The sequence below is a fragment of the Lepeophtheirus salmonis genome, chromosome 6, assembly GCF_016086655.4.
Source record: "Lepeophtheirus salmonis chromosome 6, UVic_Lsal_1.4, whole genome shotgun sequence".
Classification (NCBI taxonomy): domain Eukaryota; kingdom Metazoa; phylum Arthropoda; class Copepoda; order Siphonostomatoida; family Caligidae; genus Lepeophtheirus; species Lepeophtheirus salmonis.
Window position 1 is genome coordinate 28,508,472 of NC_052136.2, and position 21,941 is coordinate 28,530,412.

The 21,941-nt window shown below is 31.6% G+C and overlaps 3 protein-coding genes and 1 long non-coding RNA gene across 9 annotated transcripts in view; 3 read left to right on the plus strand and 1 right to left on the minus strand.

Moving 5' to 3' along the window:
• The window catches only part of LOC121120281 (uncharacterized), a 23,007-nt gene extending 18,031 nt beyond the window's left edge, over positions 1-4,976 (minus strand). The window contains exon 1 of one of the 3 annotated variants that reach the window (XM_040715126.2): positions 4,494-4,976. The gene's annotated coding sequence lies outside the window, so the exon portion shown is untranslated. Of the gene's footprint in view, positions 1-810; positions 1,424-3,895; positions 4,101-4,493 lie in introns of those variants that run through there. The other 2 variants (XM_071889656.1, XM_071889657.1) reach the window with 2 other exon arrangements.
• A 344-nt stretch (positions 4,977-5,320) lies between these two features.
• Mrm2 (Mitochondrial rRNA methyltransferase 2) lies at positions 5,321-6,602 on the plus strand. Its single transcript, XM_071889207.1, has 3 exons — positions 5,321-5,617; positions 5,685-5,802; positions 5,969-6,602. Exons 1-3 carry the CDS (start codon positions 5,511-5,513, stop codon positions 6,521-6,523), a joined length of 780 nt encoding a protein of 259 aa, XP_071745308.1. The 5' UTR covers positions 5,321-5,510; the 3' UTR covers positions 6,524-6,602.
• On the plus strand, positions 5,919-8,131 carry LOC121120171 (peroxisomal trans-2-enoyl-CoA reductase-like). Its single transcript, XM_040715018.2, has 7 exons — positions 5,919-6,728; positions 6,790-6,916; positions 6,983-7,143; positions 7,205-7,328; positions 7,381-7,537; positions 7,604-7,718; positions 7,808-8,131. Exons 1-7 carry the CDS (start codon positions 6,587-6,589, stop codon positions 7,849-7,851), a joined length of 870 nt encoding a protein of 289 aa, XP_040570952.1. The 5' UTR covers positions 5,919-6,586; the 3' UTR covers positions 7,852-8,131.
• Positions 8,132-13,932: 5,801 nt separating this feature from the next.
• LOC121120456 (uncharacterized) lies at positions 13,933-18,882 on the plus strand. 4 transcript variants are annotated; one of them, XR_011780643.1, is made up of 4 exons: positions 13,933-15,534; positions 15,662-15,795; positions 15,938-16,683; positions 18,233-18,882. It is a non-coding gene; the product is annotated as an uncharacterized lncRNA (long non-coding RNA). The 4 variants fall into 4 exon arrangements; XR_005865063.2 differs by having other exon boundaries at positions 15,938-16,268; XR_005865061.2 differs by lacking the exon at positions 18,233-18,882 and having other exon boundaries at positions 13,933-14,785; positions 15,938-16,268.
• Positions 18,883-21,941: the final 3,059 nt, after the last annotated feature.

The following is a 21,941-nucleotide window of genomic DNA, read 5'->3' on the forward strand; positions in this document are numbered from 1 at the left end:
ATTTTCTGAACATAATTTATGCACTCTGAACAACAATAAATATAACTTCTCACTGCAATATTACTCTTTAACCTGATGACAATCACTATTCACAAATCTAAGTAAATGAACTAGCATGACTAGTGGCTATGCTCTACCCAACATAATAATTTAGACTTTAGAGATGTTCGGAAATTTTGATTGTATAGACTATAGATCAAGTTGTAAATTTGTGAAGTAAACTTATAAATTAGTTAATTTAATTAGTTTCATAAATTAATAGTATTTAATACCAATAATTGATAACCATTTAGAAGAAAACTTTATGAACATTCAATGTAAGTTTTAGATTATAAATAAGTTTTATTTACATAAATTTTATAAGCGGAGTCGGTACAGATTTTCTCACGCCTGACTCCACCAAAAAATTCACTGACTCGGACTCTACGATATTGATAAAATAATGAAATACTTCATTTTAAAAGAGAAGGCTGTATGATGAATTATAAAAATACATATATGTGACATGATAATGTATATTTATAAGATGGAAGGGTTAGAAAAGAAGGACAGAACATGGAATTAAATATTTTTAATAGAAAAATTGGGAATATATTATAATGGTAAATATGACCTTTTTCAATTATAGGCATAAAATGAAGATGATTCCATTGAGATCCCCCTCTATTTTTTTTATTGGTATAGTGTATAAGTAGGTTAAACTTTAAACAAAAATTGGCAAAATCAAACTTGAAACTTTGCTGCAGTGCCATTTTTAATATTTGTAATGGTGTTTAAATTGTATTTTTTACATAAATTAAATTAAAGAACTTGCTCTTGTGAGTATTTTAAAGTAAACATTTTTGGAATTGGTTGAGTTTGAGTGGAGTGATGCCTCACTGAAGTTTGTGTATCCTTCGAAAAGGCCAAACTTTAAGGGACTCCGAAACGGGTCCTCGTGCTCACTTAGTTATAAAATTTCAGACATAGTGTTCTTTTGTTGATATAAACACCCTCACCAAAAATTATAAAAATCGGTGAAGATGATGTCGTGAGAGTGACATGGAATGCCCCACGGTTAAGTAATTTTAATAGATCAAAATGACTGATGATGAAATTAAATAGGACGTAATAATACGTAAAAATTGTAACTTTGTCAATCTGCTTACACAAGTAACGCTTCTATAGAAATCGCAACACGTATACATAATATTTATTATGTATTAATAAGGTAAACATCACTACCTTCAAAGGGGTAAAATGTAATATCATGTTGAATAGAAGGATTGTATATTTATTTATTTGTATGTTACGATAGTCTTAGCAGGATCTAATCCCATGTGATCGACTCGGTTGATTCTTTTTGTTGTACAATTGAACATTGTATGTAATTGTGGTAGTTTTCATACCATTGTCATTTCACAAAAAGGTCGAACAAAGGGGAGCTATTAAATATAATTTCTCTCTTATAACTTCATAATTAAAATAAAAGCCCCATTCTTTATTTCGAAGCATTCATGTAAAACATTAAATTATTGATAATATTTTAAACTAGTTTGTAATAATAAGAAAGAAATAAACTCAACAAGACTATAATAATTATTTCATTAAATATCTCTTATCTGTAGATATCTAATATGTATCATATTTCAATAAATCATTATATAAAGAGTATTTAAAGTATTTCTTAACAAACGAACTCTATTTCAATTTTTTTTTCCCACATGTGGTTTTCATTTAAAATAACTCTGTACTCAAACAGATATTGTACAAATAATGTATCATTTATACATAAAAAAAAGAAGGATTAAACACCTTTATTCCATTTCTAATCAAAAAGAAATTATGACCATATGTTTATATATAAATATATAGTCAAATTCAAATAATAGCTGTATCTTATATCCATCAAAAATGTTGCCAATCTTATCTCAACACAATTTTATTTACAAAAATATGCATACCCTCCTACATAAAAGCAAGCTAGAATGATTTTTCTTACTATTTCGAGGGAGATCGAATGATTATATATGCATATATATTATTAGTTTTTTTAAGGGGGGTGCTTTGTTTTTGGAAAAAAATTTAAAGATTAAAATTTTTTTTTGAAAAAAGTTTAATTTTTGGGATTAAAGTTTCAAAAATCAACAATCATTAACAAAAAAATTAAATTTTACGGAAAACAATTTAAAATATGAAATTTTTTGGAAAATTATTTAAGATATGTAAAGGTATAAAAAAATTCAAAAACCCAAAGCTATTCACAAAAAATTCAAAAATTATTTTTCAAATATAATTTTTTTTTAAACATTTCAAATATTATATTTTATTTGAAAAGAGTCATATGATTAGGCTAAAATTAAGTATCCATAACTATAGCTATTAATATGATGTTCTCAAACCATCCTAAAAAATTGAGTAGAATGGAATGAAATATGTCTTTAAATTTGATGTCAAAAAATAATGGACATATTTTCTCCTTTTCTTGATTTCGATTCAAGATTGTTTTTGTGTTAACTCAGCAAATGTATACATAGATAATAGTTATTTAGAAACCACCATTACCTTTTAGGTGTATTCAGATAATTAAATAAGTAATTTCTACTTGTTTTTGACAATAAAGTTTGATTACAGACATGAACGGTCTAACTCATCCCCGTGCAGTATGATTATTCGGTGCATCAATCACGATTTGAGTGACTATGGAATACTCAACAATATTAAGGGTAATAAATACTACTACTGGCAACATTTATGGCCTCCCTAACATCCAATAATTGCGGCAAAGTTATTATGCCCAAAAAGTAAAGTAAAGGAATGCTCTAAAAAATAATTTTCGAATCTTTGAATTTGATGATTAATTTTCTTTCTATACATGTAGATATTTTTTTAAAACGAATGAACAGTTACAATATTAATACTTAATTGCGACTTCAGTTTGTATAAGTTTGAATGTTGTACGTCATAGGTTCCTAGTTCAAATTTAGTTGTTACGACTAGGTCTAAAAGTGACTTTTATTCGGAAGAACTTATATTAATGTTACTTTTATGCAAAGTCATTTATGAGGAAGTAAAAATTATATTTTTATTTTATTTTAAATCTGCTCTTTAAAAAAATTATTATGTACACGTCTCATAACTATAATTGATCCTCTTCGTTGAGCTAATTTTGTCCGTTATGCATACGATTTGTGCATGCAATAATAAAGAATTTAGAGTACTTGTAATGAGTATAGTACAATAATAGATGTAAATATAGATGGTGAATATATGACTTTGATGATGTATACTTATTGTATGGCACATTAGGGGCATTTGCAGGATTATATTTAGAAGGGGCCTTGGTTTTTGGAATTTTTTCGAAAAAATTTCAAAAAAAATTCCTCTGCTGCATATTTTGGTCGAATGACCTGATATTTTTATCGCTATTAAAGCGTAAATTTTTTTCATTCTGACGAAATATTTTTCTTTTAGTACAAAGCTAAAAATTCTATTGCCCCTCCAGGCTTCCCTTTGCTCACAGTTATATTACACGTAAATCCCCATTAAATACACTAATTTTACATGATCAAAATGACACGGCAGCATCAATTTATAATTTGTACTACAAATCAAATTATATATACCGTGATAAAACATTGAAATTTTAATTTGTACAATCTGTTTATGCAAGTAAAAACTTTTACATAAATTGCAAAATATATACCATAAATACTATAAACTTGTTTCTAGTATTATATGTATATACTAGTATAGAATAGTATATATTTATTTAAAATATAATTTTGCAACATGGTGTGTGAATATTGAGTATGGCCTAAATATGTATCCTATACTTATACATACTTGATATAAAACATGTGTGTTAGTAATTAAAAAACTCTATGTAATAATATTTTAGTAGGATAAAACATACGTCATCTCTATGAAATTTATGATCATAATTCATCATTATCCTTATGCCAATGACTTTTCCAATCTCTACCTCGGTCTCTCTCTCTCTCTATGGATGGTAGATATAAGGGGGAAAAGAAGCCAAGGTACAGGGATGCCCAGCCCTATTTTGAATAGACAAAATATGTAAATTCACTCTACTTTTAGTATTAAAGTGAAGGTTATTATTATCAAAATAAACAAATAAATATAACTGAAATGTCAAGATAAAAAAGTCTGGGATGAGTGAAGACGCACCTTGTAGAGGAATAAATATGACAGTTCACAATATGAATAGGATAATGGATAGGATATGAAAGTAGTGAGAAAACTCTCTCTTCCTCTTACGCAGGGGCAGGAAACGGCAACAAGGTTGACGCCAATCGTCCCGCCACAACCTATGAACATCTGTCTCTCAATTTGTATCAACGGAAAAAATCCCCAACTTCAAATATTGATATACACATGATTTCCCTACCCTTTAATCACCCTCCAAATTCATAATATAAAATATAATATAAAGATAAGGCTGGATAAATATTAAATAATAAAAAGTGTCACATGATTCGTGGAATCCTTACCTATAGCTCCTTTGCTCTTTTTCTCTCGATCACTTGCTCGCTCGCTCGCTCAGACTCTCGAAACTTTGATGAACTTGAATCAAGACTAGATTCAGGTATCATTCCTCATTCAAATAAATAATATAATTAATAATTCAGTCAAAAAAACGTCAAAATGAAATCTGTTGTGCACCAGGCCGGACAAGAGGGGGAAAATCGAAATGAGAGGAGGAGTTGGAACGGGAAGATGTAAATCCCTTCTCTTCCTCAGCACTCACACACACTGAACTAAGAGTCAGAACTCTCCAACCAATATCAATACTCTAAAATAATTAATATTGTCTATTATTTACTATAATAAATGAACTCCTCACATTAGAAACAAAGAGTTGAATATTTAAAAGTTAATAGAAATAATAACAAAATCTACTTCTTCTTTTCTATGGAGCTGCTCCCCTGTAAGTTACATACCCTCCATATCCTCACGCTTTTCAATCTCTCAGGGAGCTAGCTGCTAGCAGATCTGAGAAGGATGGGAATCACAAGAAAGGCGTGCCTTTTATTTTGTTAGTGATACTGTGCAGAAATACGTCACGTGTTTTGTTTTGTACAAAGCACTAAAACAACCAGAGCACAGCTGATTGATGTTTATAACTTTTTTTATTTTGTACAACCTTTTGCTAAAATTGTATTATATAAATATATATATATATAACCATAAAAGAAAGTCGTTCGTTTAATATGCAAGAAAAGGAACTGCATGAATTTTTCCGTTATGAATATATCCTTTTTAGTTGTATACATTAAATAGGAGTCATGAAATGATATATATTTTTATAAATAAATTGCGCAATTTTGACTATTTATAAAATGTGTAGTCATGACGTCATAAAGTGGCTCAATCAAATCACAGAATAGTGAAATGTACTAAACATATTATTTTATTAACGTTACAAGTAATAAGTTAAAGTAGTGTCAAATTGAAATGATGTATGAACTCGGAGTGAAGCTTTAATAGATATTGAGTGTACATTCCTAATGAACTGTTGTGGCTCAGAAGCTCTAGTAGAAAAGAGTTTCTTCTCTATTTTAATTGCAGTTCTTGATGAATTGAAAAGTGTTCCTAAGGCGAATCCTATCCTAATGTAAAAACTATCTTTTCACATTTTCCATTTCTGGAGTCATCAAACCCTTTATAATTTATATTCATAGTATAACAACGTCAACGTGTCTATTCTTTGGAATGGTTGGAATATTATGGACTCTCCGTCGGAGTAGTTCATCCTGGATTAAGCGACAATCTAAGGATCTATATGTCAAAAAAGCTCAAAGGGAAATTAAATTATGTTTAAAATATATTAATGATAAATCATGGAATAGAGTAGTTCCTATTGACTTCTTCTCCATTCTATTATTATTCACCACTAAAGTTATACGTAGCCATTAAGCCTAAAAAGACCCTCTATCCATGATTTATAAAATATATTTAACATTTTAGGGAAGGATACAGAGCTAGAAGTGCCTATAAACTAATTGAAATCAATAACAAATTCAACTTTATCCATCCAAAAATGAAGGTAATGGAATGCGGAGGTGCTCCAGGAGCATGGACACAAGTTCTAACAGACAAAATACATTCTGGCCTCATTATTTCTTGTGACTTATTAGACTATGAGCCCCTTCAAGGTGCAATTATTCTACCCAGATCAGACTTTACACATTCCAAAACAAAAGAAGTTATACTTAGTCACTTGAAGGGTGGCAAATTAGATATGGTTCTCTCTGACATGGCTCCTAATGCCTCGGGTCAGTCAGAGATTAATCATCAGAAAATTTTGGAATTGAGCTATGAAGTTACAAAGTTTGCGTTGAGCCATTCTACTCCTGGTGCTTGCATGTTGACTAAATTATGGGACGGATATGGAACAAAACGTTTCATTGAGGATTTAAAACGATTTTATGTGGATGTATGTGTTGTAAAACCAAAGTCCTCCAGAAAGGAATCGTCAGAGATTTATGTTTATGCTTCAAGATTCAAAGGATTAGCTTGAATTGTCTCTGATTTCTTAATAAAGAATGATTAAAATATATATAAAATGATATAAATATAAAATATGATGTTCAATTTCAGACATTTATATCATTTTTTTAGAATGTCAATATTTCGACCAGGGCTCTTTAATGGAAAAGTGGCACTAGTTACTGGTGGAGGAACAGGAATTGGGAAGTCCATAACAAGGGAGTTGCTTTCCCTAGGTATTTGGCTTTAATGCGTTTATGTGTTTACTCATATACTATATCTTAATATTGTCTCAAGGTTGTAACGTTGCTATAGCATCCCGAAATATAGATAAATTAAATAAAACTTGTCAAGAATTTTCTAATAAGTTTCCTGGCAAAATACAAACATATGTCTGTAATATTCGCATGGAAAGCGACGCCAAGTATGCTATTGTTATAAATAATTCTCACTTTCATTGCAAAATAATTACTCATAATTATTCATTCAGAAATGTCATTGATAAGGTTGCATCGGAATTTGGAACTTTGGATTTCCTTGTCAATAATGGTGGGGGTCAGTTCCCTTCTCTTGCTGCTGATATGTCTCTGAAAGGATGGAATGCTGTTATAGAAACGAATTTGAATGGAACATATCTAATGTCGCGAGAAGGTACTTTCGTAATTAACCTCTGAATTAAATTATTGTTTTTATATCATTATTATTATTAAAGCATATAATCAAGTATTTAAAAAGTCTGGAGGTTCAATCGTTAATATCATTGCACAGACCTCTCGTGGGTTCCCGATGATGGCTCATACAGGAGCTGCAAGGGCTGCAGTTGAAAATTTAACAAAGTAAGATCGATTGTGGATACAAAGTAAATTATATAAATCTTTCTGCTGTTAGAACACTCGCATTGGAGTGGAGTGAAAATGGAATAAGGGTCAATTGTGTTGCTCCGGGTCCTGTTTTTTCTAAGACTGCTAGTGACAATTATTCTTATGATTTATTCTCATCACTAACGCCTAAGTTACCTACTAAAAGATGTGGTACTCCTGATGAGGTAATCAATACTAATATCAATCTTAATTAATATTTATAGATTGTTATATTTTTCTTTTCTCATTAGGTATCAAGTACCGTTTGCTTTCTATTATCTCCTGGTGCTTCATTTGTCAATGGAGCTACTTTGGTAGTTGATGGTGGAAGTGTACTATACTCTCCTCCGATGTACTCAATACCCGGTATTATTTGATTTGAATTTAAAAAAAAATTATTATATCATTTGATATTTTCTAAGCAAGAAAAATTAATTCGTTTTCATGTATTGCAGATCATAACAAGCAACCTCCTTACTCCTGGGAAAACGAAGATTAATATTTTTGTTTATTCGTTGTAATGGTGGTTAATAACTTAACGCCTAAATGGAAAGTTTTTGGCTTTATTATATGGCTGTTTCATAGGATATTTAAAAATTTTTTTTTTATTTATTTACAATAAATGACTACTGTTATGATTTTTTTTTAAAACTATCCTTTTATAAAAGTTATCATCTCTGAAATTGTATGTAATATATTTTTCTAATTCCTTTGTACATCTTATGAATTCTGAAGTGCTAAAGCAATTAAAAAATAAATTTATGAAATTACAAAAAAAACTTAAATTAATAATACCTTCATATTTATTGATTTCAAAGTATAGTAATTTTATATTTAAAAAGTAGATGTTTTAGTAAATTAAATTATTTTTCAAATATTATTGAGTAGTTAAATGCTACTACTCATCATATAAAATTTAGTTGTAAATTTATAAGCTACTTAAGTTAGTGATCTATTGGAATGTGTCAAAGTTTGTAATCGTCGTTTAATATATATATATATATATCAATATAAGAAGTTTCATCTTCTATTGTTGATGAAATTAGATTCATGTCCACTAAGTATATTTCTCTATTTTCGGAAGTAAGAGGTTCCAAATAAGGAGTAAAGTATCCATGATCCTGAAATTGTGGAGATCTTTTTTTACCTGAAATTCGAAGTAATACGTTGCATGAGATTTCCTTAATTATTAGATTTTCTTAGCATCAGCATTGTTCTCCCGAATGAAAATGGTATTGTTGGAGTTTTTGGTGAGCCTTGGAACTTTAGGTTTTACATATTTAAACAATGTTGGAATTGCTTGAGAGTTGGCATTCCTTATTTCTTCAAAATGTTTAGAGCACAATCGAGAATTATATTATGGTTTCTAAAGATTTCATGTCATTTTTAGGACCCATTGCCTTCCAAGGAATTTGTCCCTTGGGAAATGAAAAAAGTGTCATCCCCTCAGCTCAAGAACGATTCCTGTAATCCCTGACGCACGACAAGAGGGCATACTTGGGGTATTTTAACAAAATATATCGCCTTTGTAGAGTTCTTCACCTAAAATATAGTATTAAATTTTGAATATTTTGGGCCATAACTCAAGCACATGAGGAAGTCAGCTATCGTCAAAGCGGATAGTCGGGTGACGTAACTCTACTTATGGGGCTCTGTCGGGTACAACCTTGGTCATTGTACCTTCGCCCCACCCACTTTTTTGAAAAACACTATTATTATTTAGAAATCAATTATTTTAAAATTATATTAATTTATTCTAACTTAAAAACCCAATTTCAATTGTCATCTTGTTTAAATTTTATTAAAATATAACACCCTTACTCTTAATAATATTATAATTTAGTTTCTTAATTAAAAAAATAAATAAGATAAATTTCCGTAACCCTATAACGCCCACCAGGTTCATGCATGGTCAGAATTTTCTAAAATTAGAATTCATTTTCTAAGATTTTTTTTTTTTCAATAGGTCAAAATTGAAGATTTTCGATTTCAAAAAAATTAAGATTTTTGATTTTTTAATTAAATTAATTTTTTTTAAATATTCAAAGTAATTCAATCACTATTCTTCATAATTTTCATTAAAAAAAAATATAATACTTCTAAAATTAGATAAGTAGTTTTTCTAAAAGAAAAATTAAAACGCCTTGTTTTAGCATTTTTTCAAAGAGACAATACGTTTGCTACACTGAAAGGTCATAAGTAAGAAATTCATTTTTTTTTGTCTGTTCAATTATCCATTGAACATAATTTTGACATTGCATCCATGAATTTTTTTATCCAATTGTCAAAGTTTAATTTTTTTTTAAATATGTCCATGTTGTACATAAATTAACAACTATGCTTCAAACATCACGTTCACCAACATCGCCAACACAAGCATATAGAGAGTATTTGTTGTCAGCTGTCGATTATCTAATGTTAAGTTATGAATAACACTCAACAATGATTGAATAATAGTTCTATAGTCGTGAAGAGTTGGCCAAAAATTGGTTGACTACTAACTGATTTTTGGCCTTCCTTTCGTATGGAAGGTTATATGATACAGCAAAGTTAATGTCACGCATTACAGCCTTTTCGGTTGATGTATTGCATATACAATCTGTGACGTCAGTGAAAAGGGGTTGTTTTAACGTTCGGGACGACTTATCTGCAGATGCACAGCGCTAGTATCGTGGCAAAACTCAATAGTATTTCAGTGGATAATTATGACTGAAAGCATTATGAAATGTGAAAAATCAAAGCTCAAAAAAAAAGTTTATATAGCAAGAAAATCATGCAAATGAGTAACTTGATTTGTTGACAGAAATTTAACTTTCTCTTTCTTCTTAGTGCTTAAAATTGGAAATAATGTCATTTTTTGACTGGATAGAGAGCGCCCTAGTATCTAATCTTGTACATAAAACAGTCCTTAGAGCATGTCTAGATGGTTGGTAATTCATGTAGTATGTATTCTTTTATTTTGAGGTTGAGATATTTGTACATAATATGTAATTTACTTTTAGTTCGAGTACATTCGTATAACAAATAACATGAATGAGAAAACTTATTTTATAATATTACGTAAGGCTTCGTGGTAAACATACATTATGGATGATTTCTCAACTCAATTATCTTTTTAAATAAGTATGTACATAATTAAACAGATTTTGTCATAAAATATGGACAATTTTTCTTTCTCAATATTTTATCTATGATCTTATTTTAATAGAAATTTGATATTGATAGGGGTATAAATGTACAAGTAAATGACAAATTCCTATATGTAGCTTAGAATATTGACTTCTTCATCACCATATTTAATTACACTTAATCGTTTTATTAATGTGCTAATTTCTTTTTATTTCTTCTTAAAACTACTACAGTAGAGCCAAAATATCATGTCATCTGCCTCAAAGGAATAAAAAAAAAAAAAAAAGTGGATGAAAGTGTGAATTACAAGGGCCCATAAAAATTATAGTAGAGCTAAAGTGACAATATTCATGTGTATATACATAGAATTTAATGAGTATTCGTGAAATCTATCATAATAATATGTTGTGCAAACAGGAGGTCCTTTATTAGTAGAGCCAAAAACTCAAATTTGGGTTGCTCTTCCACTTTGTTATCTCTATTATATATTTTAACCTTTCCTCAAAAAAGAAACAGGAAAAAGGCCCAAAATTAGTAGGAATTTAGCCAATTTTTTCCGACTATAACATTATTATTTAATAATTGTTGGGAATTGTTCCCGTCTTCACAATAGCAAGTTTAAATTTAACCAATCAACGTTCAGAATACTAATCGGGGTAAAACAAGCTCAAATATTGACAGCTGACAAGAAAATATATAGTAATTTTTTAAGTGAGTGAGAGGTAACGTTGTATTTTATTAATCAAAAAATCCTTCATAAATTTGTAATATAATCATTCCAATGATCTTGAACTTTTCTTTATGTATCTGACTTGAAGGACGATATATCTTTGGACTCAAACGTCCTAAATACATTGTCAGTTTCAGTTGATATCATTGATTACAAAATTGTATAAATTATAGTTCAAATTTCTTACTCCCTAATCTTCAAATTTCCTTCCTTGAGGCTGTTTATTTACATCAAAAATGGCCGAGTAGTAGAATATGCGTCTTCAATCAAGAAGCACGGCATTACCTCGCTCAAACAAAAATACCTTATATATTTTGTTGTCAGCCGTCGATTCCCTCTTCTCCCTTGATATGTTATGGCCAGGGTAATAGAATATTCTATATACCTTGGGCATGGCTACCTAAAGGACTCTAGTGTAAGATCCGTTAAGAGAAAAATAAACAATTCAATCTAAAAACAAGGAAGACTATGGTCCTTTAAACAGATCTATAATATAGTGTTATTTTTGTGCCGTTGTTGCCCCAATTCTTCTTTTTTCGCAAGGGCTGTTCAAACTGGCTGCGTTCCTAGAGGAAAATGTAGCATCTTCTAATTTTAAGCCAGTTAGAATTTAGTACTACTAAATACTACCTTCCGTGCCTTGAGTGTCGACTCTTTGCCTAGAGTCCTTTATTTTTTGGTGATTTCTTCATAGAACTAATATAATAACTACTCTTTTAATAAAATATTGTAATACGGTATCGAATTAAAGATTTTAATAATATGTAATTTATTTTACAAATGGCGAAGAAATAATATGACAGTGATAGTTTGGGAGTATATAAGAGATAAATGCCAGTTGGTATGATTGACTTATTTGCCTAACTACTCTGTTTCTTTTTAGAGAAAAGGTTGCGTGGTACAATGAAAGTAACGGCACGGAAGTAATAAAAATGTATTTTTCTATATTAGTCTTAAGTAGTGTTGGATCAGTCTAAAAAGACTGCAGTACTATCAGTCTGATCCTAATAAAAATTTTTAGCCATAGAACCGGTCCTTATCTGTTTTTTTTCGAAATTACAGCAGCTGAAATAATTTGAATCGATGAAGTTACATCATAATTTATTACCTCTTTCAAAGAGACAAAATACCTATAGGAGATGTGTGACCAGAACGTATTATCATACGTTCAAGCTATCATTAATTGTGTAGTGTTTAACTATTTTATTTACGGAACACACTTCGGAGTAGTGAAAGTAAAAAGTACGAAGTTTTTAAAGTTGAATCAAGGACTATATTAAAAGAGCTTACTATACACACTGAATATAAAAACTGAGGTACACATAAAAGATTACTAAAAAGTATACGCATAAAATCACAAGTAAAACCGGGACATAGATCACATCTAGATTTACTAAGCATAAATACTATAATACACAACATCATCCCACAATCAATCAAGAAGACTGTCAAGGGCGAAGTTGATTTACGTTTTGAGTCATTTCGTCGTCGCCTGCTTTCACAATCCATACTGTGTTCCCTAATTGTTGATGTAACCGACTAGGTATCCATTTAGGACGTCCTTTACCAAAACATCTAGCCGATATATTCATAAATGGTATAAATTTATTGGGAGCTCTTTTATCCAATTTGGGTAACAAACCATCAAGGCGGATACACATAGGACGAGACATTAATAACTCAGCTGGAGATTTACCATTGGCCAGCAGAGTCGATCTATAACCGAACAACAGCTCGTCTAACAATAAAGTGGGGGTTTTTGTGCGAAGACCCTTTACTATTCTTACCGCTCTTTCAGCTTTGCTATTAATTTGAGGGTGATAAGGCGGAGACAATGAGAGAGTCAACCCCATTCAGATAATTTTGATCTGAATGCAGAGTTTGTAAATTGTTGACCATTGTCTGAGTGGATGACTTTAGGGAAACCAAATCGTGTGAACCATTTAAAAAGTAGATTCAGCGTTGCAAGTGTTGAAGTATCTTTCACAAATTTTGCTTCTATCCATTTTGATCCTGCATCCATCATAATTAAAATGAAACGACCCTTAAATTTAGGATAATCAATATGTGCTCTCTCCCCTCCTAGGCCGGAGGAAACGGTGTAAACTTGGGGTGAGTTCTTGGCACACTTTGCATGACAAGACAACGTCTTCATTATCTTGGTCCAATCCTGGCTACCATATAGAATTGCGTGCTATCATTTTCTTTTTAACTATTCCTCTGTGATTCAGGTGAAGCTCATCTAGGTACATTCTACGGAGGGAAGTCAGTACCATGAGTTGGATGCCCCAAAAAAATAGGCTACTTCTTATGGATATGCAATCCCGCTTCCGAACATAAACTATTTCAGACATAGCAGACCAAATACCAGTTTTTGACCCTTCAATGGATTTAGTTGATTATCCACTTCTACACCAGCCAGATTGTCGACTCTGGAGAATTCACCATAGACAAGGCTCTAACCATAAGTAAGTCAGTAGGATCTGTACATTCACCGGACTCATCAACGGGAAGGCGAGAAAAGCATCTGCTTGTGAGTTGTTAATTCCTTTTACATGTTCAATCATATACGTAAATGACGACAGGATCATAGCGAGACAGTCTAGCAGACACCACGCTAGGAAGTTCAATGATAGGTGTTATCGTGTGTGTAAAATTAGCACATTTCCGGACTTTACCAATGAGTAAGAATTATGCACTTTGCTCCATCGTGGTCTATATTAAAACTGTACACAATCATCTTGCATAACACATATATATAAAATAGGTACACATATTAACAATACAATATAGCTACAAGTATGATCCGTTTCTTCTCGTTGTATCATAATTTTATTTCACTAACAATATTTTCACATCCTTCTTTACTGTCTTTTTTTTCCTATTTTCCACCAAACAAACGAAGAACACTTCCTATTCCTCCAATAAGTTCTCCCATTATCGAGACGAATTTGATAAGTTATATTATTTTGTTTAATGTATTCTTTCAATATTGTTCCACTTTTTTGGAAGGGAACTTTGAATCCACACTCTCCTCCCAACCTCCAGAGCTGGTAAACACTTAGAATGTTTATTATAATATTTTTTTTTGTCTATCTCTCTCTCTAATTAAATTGATTCATCTACACCGTGATTGTCTAATTGTTTCATCCAATTATAATCGAGAGTAGGAAGATGGGATCTCAAATGCTTGCCATTAACTATTTGATCTGGTGAATACCCACACTGACGAGGTGTATTACGATATTCTAGTAATCGGTCACGAAATTAATCGGAGTTGATAGTTTGAGTGTTACATTTATCAAGTAAACTCTTCATATTTTTCACAGCTGCTTCTGGCATACCATTGCTTTGAGGATAATACGGGCTCGAGGGTGATCAAATAATTTCATTTTTGTAGAAATTTTTGAAATTTCTAAAATGTATAAACATTACCCTGATCCGATCTTAAATTCTTGGGATATCCAAAATCCCCGAACCACCTAGAAAACGTTTTAATAATTTGAACTGTATTAGGATCCTTTTTATACTCCTTTATAACTGTATAACCAGATAGAGCATCGACACACACAAGGTAAGACTTCCCATTTAATGAAAATAAATCCGTCGATTTTGATTCAAAAATCATTGAAGGAATTACATCTGTCAATAATTCCTCTTGCGTTGACTTGCTCTTTGAGTTTGACATTAATCACATTTCTCAATGATCATTTCGATTTCATTATTAATTCCAAGCCAGTAAATAGAGTCTTTCGCACGTCTCTTTGTCTTAGTGATTCCCCGATACGCTGAATGAAATTTTAGCAGGACGTCTTCTTGACATGCTTTTGGAATGATAATACGTGTTCCCGTTAGAACTAGTCCATCGTACACTGTCAAATCATTCCACTTTGTTTTGAATAACTTCACAAATGGATTTGAAAATATATTCTTCTGACAAAGACCGCTCTGAACAAATATTACTTATATTTGATAGGCTTTATCGAGCTTAGGTATTTTTCTAATATCTTCTATAATAGGATCTATAAATCCAATATTCCTGATATTTGTTTACATTAATGTCACTCTGGCTATGACTAAACGTATTAAATCTTTTGCTCCATCCTTGATGTCTTCTTCTTCTGGGTCTTCAACAGGTGCTCTAGATAAAACATCAGCAACTAAATGATCTTTTCCTTTCTTCAATGTAACATGAAGTTGGTAATGTCGGAGATCCATCCTTATCTTTTAGACTTTTGGGGGTTTCGATCTAATTTAGAGAATATTTATTGAATATTGTTGTGAGTGAATGATGATCAGTTCAAACTTTGCTAATCCACTCAGGTAAATGTGACACTTTTTAATTGCCCATTTAATCGCAAGAGATTCCAACTCTTCCATTGCGTACCGTGATTCTGCATCATTAACAAATCTTGAACCACATTCATCTAATCTCCATCTTTTTTTTCAGATTTTTGTAGTATATCGAATCCAAGACCTTTTAACCTGGATGTATCCGTTTCGAGGCGTGCTTCCTTCTTCGGATCGAAAATGGCGAGGACAGGGGTATTCGTCAATATGTCCTTTACTTCTTCCATAGCTTTGGTATGTATATTGTCCTATACAAATTCATTCTTTAATTTTATCAAATCTCTTAATGGTTCTGCTGCTTAGCTAAATTTTGATAAAAAGCCTGCAAGTTGATTTGCTAAGCCAATAAATGACCTAAACTCTGTTCTATTTGTAGGTGTCGGGAATTCATGGATCTCCTTCCACTTATTTCCATCCGATGCTATCCCATCTTTACAAATTCTATAGCCAACAAAATTGATTTCCTCACGTGAAAGTTGAAATTTATCCTTGCTCAGCGTAATACCATATACTCTACATCAAAATAATATTTTACGTACACTTTGGATATGAGATTCGAAATTTTCATCATTCACAAGAACGTCATCAATAACCTTATGAATTCCTTCTAAAACCGATCGCATCTACAATTATATGTATCTCCAGTAGAATTAAAACCAATTGGTACTCAGTTATAATAATATCTACCATATGGTTTTACAAATGTAGTAAGTTTCTGACTTTTTTCATCAAGAGGCATTCGCCAATATCCATTTCCTGCATCCAATTTGATAAAGTATCTTGATTTCGGGTTAATTTCCGAAAAAGCCTCTTTAGGTGTCTTTATAGGGTGAATTAATCCCTTTGCTCGATAATTTAATTTTGTAAGATCTATTGTTAACCGGATTTTTCCATTAAGTTTTGGTACAACATCAATTTGAATGACACCATTCTGTCACCTCATTGTCGATCTTCTTTATTACCTCTTTCTTCACCATGTCTTCTAACTTTTTTTTAACTAGATCTCTGTAGCAAAATGGAATTTGTCTTGATCCATAAAGAGCAAATAGCAAATGGCTTGGCATCATCTAAAAGTTCTTTTTCATTTGAGGGAATTTCATAGTCTAAAGTTCTTCACCACAGGTAAGTACATCTGAAAATTTGGCTATCAAGTCTTGTAAAAGATCCATTTTGACTTCTTCTGAATATTAAAATCTAGAGTTTAATTACATTAACTAACGATTGACTAATCCATTCTTCCTTTAATTGTCTAGGGAAATGTAGGTGTATAATTCCCAATCCCATACACACATGTGATAAAAACATAACCTTCTGACCAATATTCATCACAAAATAGATGATCTTTTTATGTTGACAATTACCGAGTCTAAATATTGTTTTAACACTATTAGTAACCTCCAATCTTGAGTTGTTCACTCCCACTATCTTGTGGCTAGCAGATGGATGCCATAGTTTCTTTGATGGTAAATCTAAATCTTTTTAAACTCTTATGCGCGCAATAGAAACCCTTGCGCCACTATCACATATTGAAATTTAATTCCCAATCAATTATCCATTTAAAATTAGAATATCAATTGGAATTTTATTCAGTTCACATTCACGAACTGTATTGATGAATAATACTGAACTTATGTTCTTAGACTAGCATACTTTTGCAAAATGACCTTTATTTCTACACTTTCGGCATTCCATTTCTTTAGAAAGACATGGTCTTCCGTTTTTATGTGGTTCAAATCCACATTGTCTACATATTAATTCTCACTTTCTCATCCATGGTTTTTCTTGACTCTTACTTCTTCTTCTTTCAAATCCACTTTTATCCTTATCGGCTTTTGAAATTCTATTAATAACCTTTAGTAATAAACCATTTAAACTTTCTTGATTAATCTTTGCAATTTCAACTTTTCTGCACAAGGTAATAGTCTACTACAAATTATATTGTTTATTCTTTTCAAGACAAGTTTTTGGCGAATATTATCGTCCCTGACTCCACATGTGACTAGTGTGTCCAACCAATCTTCGGATTTCATTTAATAAATTTCTGCCTCTTCCGCCAACATCTTTAATTCACAATAAAATTCGTCAAAATCCTCAAAATTAGGTTTTTTTCTTCTAACTAATTTATATCTTGCTACCGCAATTTCCTTTTTAACCCAAATTTAGAATTACTTCTTCCAATGTTTTGGTAGTACTAGCTGGAATTTCAACCAAATGGCGTACTTTGATAATGAATCCAGGCGAGTAACACGTCCATAATATTTCAATTTGATCTTCTCTGGTCTTTTCCTCCAAATTAGTCAACTTCACATAATTATCCAAGGTCTTAATCAATTTCAAGAATTCTGCGTGTTTGATATTTTCTTTAATATGGTTGGTAATTTTGCCTGAATACTTGGATGTCTTTCGCTCTTTTATGAAGGGCCCGTTGAATTGTTTGAACGTCTTTCCAAATATATATCTACTCGAGATTCAATTTCGAGGAGCTCTTCTCTCATTGTTATTATATTACTTTCCTCTTACATATTTTTTTCCGAAGATTCTTCCAAAAGACTAAAAACTTCTTCTATTTTTTCATTTTATTTAATAACTGCATTTATAAAGATATAAAAGTCCAATTGATTCTATGTGGGCACGAATTTTCTTCGTCAACTATTTTTTTTTTAATTTTTAGATTGTGACTCAAATAATCTTTTTTTGGCCCTTCGGGATCTTGTCACGTTCTTAGGAATCCACGGACCTGTCCACATAAATGTTCTTCTAAATCTACCGACTGTCCCATATAATAATCTTTAAGAGTAAGACTTATGCACCTTACTCCATTGTGGTCTATATTAAAACTGTACACTTTGTTATTCCTTTACACCATCATCTTGTATAAGTTATAACATATATATACATAATATAAGTAACATGTTAACAATACAATATCTACAAGTAAGAACTACATCAATATATAACAGTAGGTATGTTACAAAGTCTGAAGAAAGTCAAAATATGAATTTGAAATGGGGGGTTTCACATAAATACCTCCATTGTTAAAATCCATTTTCTATTCACTGAGGAATCCCGAGATTCGTGGTCGAAAATAAAATCTGTCTTCTCCTTGAATCGCACGTACTAAGAACTGGTTTCTTAAGACTGGCGTATTAAATATGACGCAAGGAGTTTGATATTATTATCTCCCTCAAATTATATCCTTCTACATTTAGGACTGTCGTAGTTTGAATCACGAAACCTAGACTTTCCTAGATGTGCATTGTACAAGGCTCAGTGACCAGAAAAGAATGAGCACAACACAAACTTGACACTTCTCTTATAATTTATAAGCTCCTACAAATTTCCAAATCTCATAAAAGCTCCCACCCAAATCTGCAATTCACGACATCCTCTATTCTTTAGCAAAAGAAAAATGTTCAAGCTTCCTTACGTTAAAAAAAATCTATATTGATTAGAAGTGTCATTTTTGGCCCAAAGCGCAGAAGCCAATTCAGAAGTAATTTTAAGTTATTAAATGAAGCTGTTTATTGCGACTTTTACTTGAATTTCTGCAATTCCAATATAGTTTAAACCCTCTAGAACATTATTAGGGTAAATTTTTTGTTATGTTTTAAGAAAAAGTCATCAAATTTATGATTTAAAAGATATCCATATTTACGGCGTTTTATGCGTCATGAAACTTCTTATCGATCAGTTGTTCGAGCAATTTAATACGTGGGGGAGAATAAAGATTAGAGCACTCCCTCTTTTGTAACATACCTACATTAGGTTTAAGGACATGCACTATAGGAGATGCCCACTTAGAAGACTCGAATATACTAAGTCTTCCTCTATCAACCATATCCCCAAGTTCATCATACGCTTACTCATATAGGGCAAGAGGTACAGGTCGCGCCTGTATATGTAACGTGAGCGTGCGCTCTTGCTAAGGTGTACTCTAACCTTGATATGTTTCATATGTGAAACGGAGTTTTTCTCCAAATCTTCTTCAAGGGAACGACATACATTAGGGCAGTTGGGTAAGGTTACGAAGCCCAGCCCGAGACAATCAGGAAAACCAAGTATAGGTTGACACATCTCTATAACAATGAAGCGTCTAGTTACAGGACTTACCCTATTAGGAGAAATATTAAGGTGGATAGAACCCATAGTTTTTATTTATCTACCTCCAAATACATGAATAGTTTAAAAACATGAAAATGCATTTAAAAATTTAAATACATGAAACATATTTTTTTGGAAAAATATTCACATTGGAGCCCAGATCCAATAAGAACTTAATTTTATGATTATCGACATAGCAGTACACATAAGCTCCATCATCTACTACATTAGATACTTGAAATGAGGTCAAAGAGGTTGACGACATCGAAGACTTGCAACAAATAGCAAAATGACCATTTTTTCCATAACAAGAGCAGTATCGTCCAGTTGCAGGGCACTTAGACTTTATGAAGATATGCTTCTTATTACAAAAACCTTTACTTCCTCTCTTCCGGCATATTATTAAACTTAGATGATAACTTCTTCTTGAAGGGGTTGTGCATACATTTGTGGCTTTTGTACTCAGAGAGCATCACGTTGTTTTTGGTCTCCATTTCTTTACATGGATTAATTGACGTTTCTATCGACCTAGCTACTTTGATTACTTAATCAAGGGGTGAGGAAACTTTTTCAAATACATTTTGTATATGGTTTAGAGTTAGAGGTGTTTTTTAGCACATTGCTTAGAATTACATCATCCTCAAATGACAAAGAGCCCCCTTTACATATAAATTTTCCAAATTTAGCTTGGCTTCTTAACCTTATAATAAAATTGTCAATGTGTTCCCCGATTGCTTGCTTAATTTAAGAAAGTCTAAAACGTTTGAACAATACAAAATGGTTACGAATTATTGCTATCAGCTTAGCCTTTTTCTTCCCTTCTATTCGCTCCACGTTCTTCACAAGTTCCATTATCACGCACGCATCACGGAACTCAGTGAACCTCAAGCTAGGTAGGAGTTTGACCATCTTCGTCGCCACATGTAGGATTTAATTACTTGATTTAGGGAACACACTACGGAGTAGTGAAAGGAAAAAGTACGAAGGTTTTAAAGGTGAATCAAGGACTATATTAAAAGAGCTTACTATACACACTGAATATAAAAACTGGGGTACACATAAAAGATTACTACAATGTATACATCTAAAATCACAAATAAAACCGGGACATAGATCCTGTCTAGTTCTATAAACACGATAATATATAACACATTCTTTTCTTAGTTCTTATATTCTTCAATCCTACCTATGAGTGAAGAACATAAAAAGTTAGACAGGAACCTAGGACTGAAAGACGGATGAATCAGTCCTTAGGACTGTTGAATGGTAAAAAAAATCGGACTGATAAAACAAATAATGAAAGGGGTGAGGAATAAAAGCTGATAAGGCGAGCAGCCCTAGGACTAATCCAACGCAAGTCTTAATTCATATCGATCGAAGAGCCAGCTCATTGCTTCTTCATGTTTTATTTTAAATTACAGTATATATAATGGGAGTGTGTTCTGTGTGTATTTAATTAACAATGTTTTTATAAAAAAAACACAATATTATATTTTAATGTCTTGAGATGTGCATCTTTATGGTATTAGTTACTAAAGGTGCGTTCATTGAAGTACTTACTCACAATTTAATACGCATTTATTCTTCTTTTTATTATTATCATCCTTGAGTTCATCTTTCCTGCAACAGCTCCTTTTTTTCTGAGGACATCTTGAGACAACCTCTCCTTTTCAATCAATTAAAGTATTTTTTACGGTATCTTATCCTAAATTCAAGTATTTTTTTCTGATTAAAAAAAAAAAAAAAAAAAAAAATAATAGGAAATTTGAAAAAAGCGAAGGTGCAGATTAGTGTTGGGTTTCGGTCTGGAAATCCTAGACCAGTCTGAGACTGTTATATTTTGGGTTGGGCCGAATTAGTTTGGACCGGTCTAATATAAAAGTTCAGTACAGATCGGTCCAAAGGAAAAATTCGGTCTAGTTCGGTCCCAAAAAAATCGGTAAAGACTGATTTCACAGATAAATTGTTTATAACATGAGATCTTATGTTTTTTCAAGTAGAATAACGTGTTACGAAGTTTAAACAGAGATAGCTTGGATTAATTTTGATCCTGCAATCTCTTACATGTATTTGTTCTAGAACTTATCGTGTACTTTTAAGATTTTTTAAAATGAAAGACAGTTGATCTAGAAAAAAAAATTGTCTTTCATAATCAGTGTCGTATGTCAGGAAGATTTTTCGGTCTGCTTTACAAGGGTGAACGGTTGATTTTCAGTGGTGAACGTGGGATATTTAAACAGGGCAAATGCTACAGCATAGATTAAATCTTGCAAGAATAT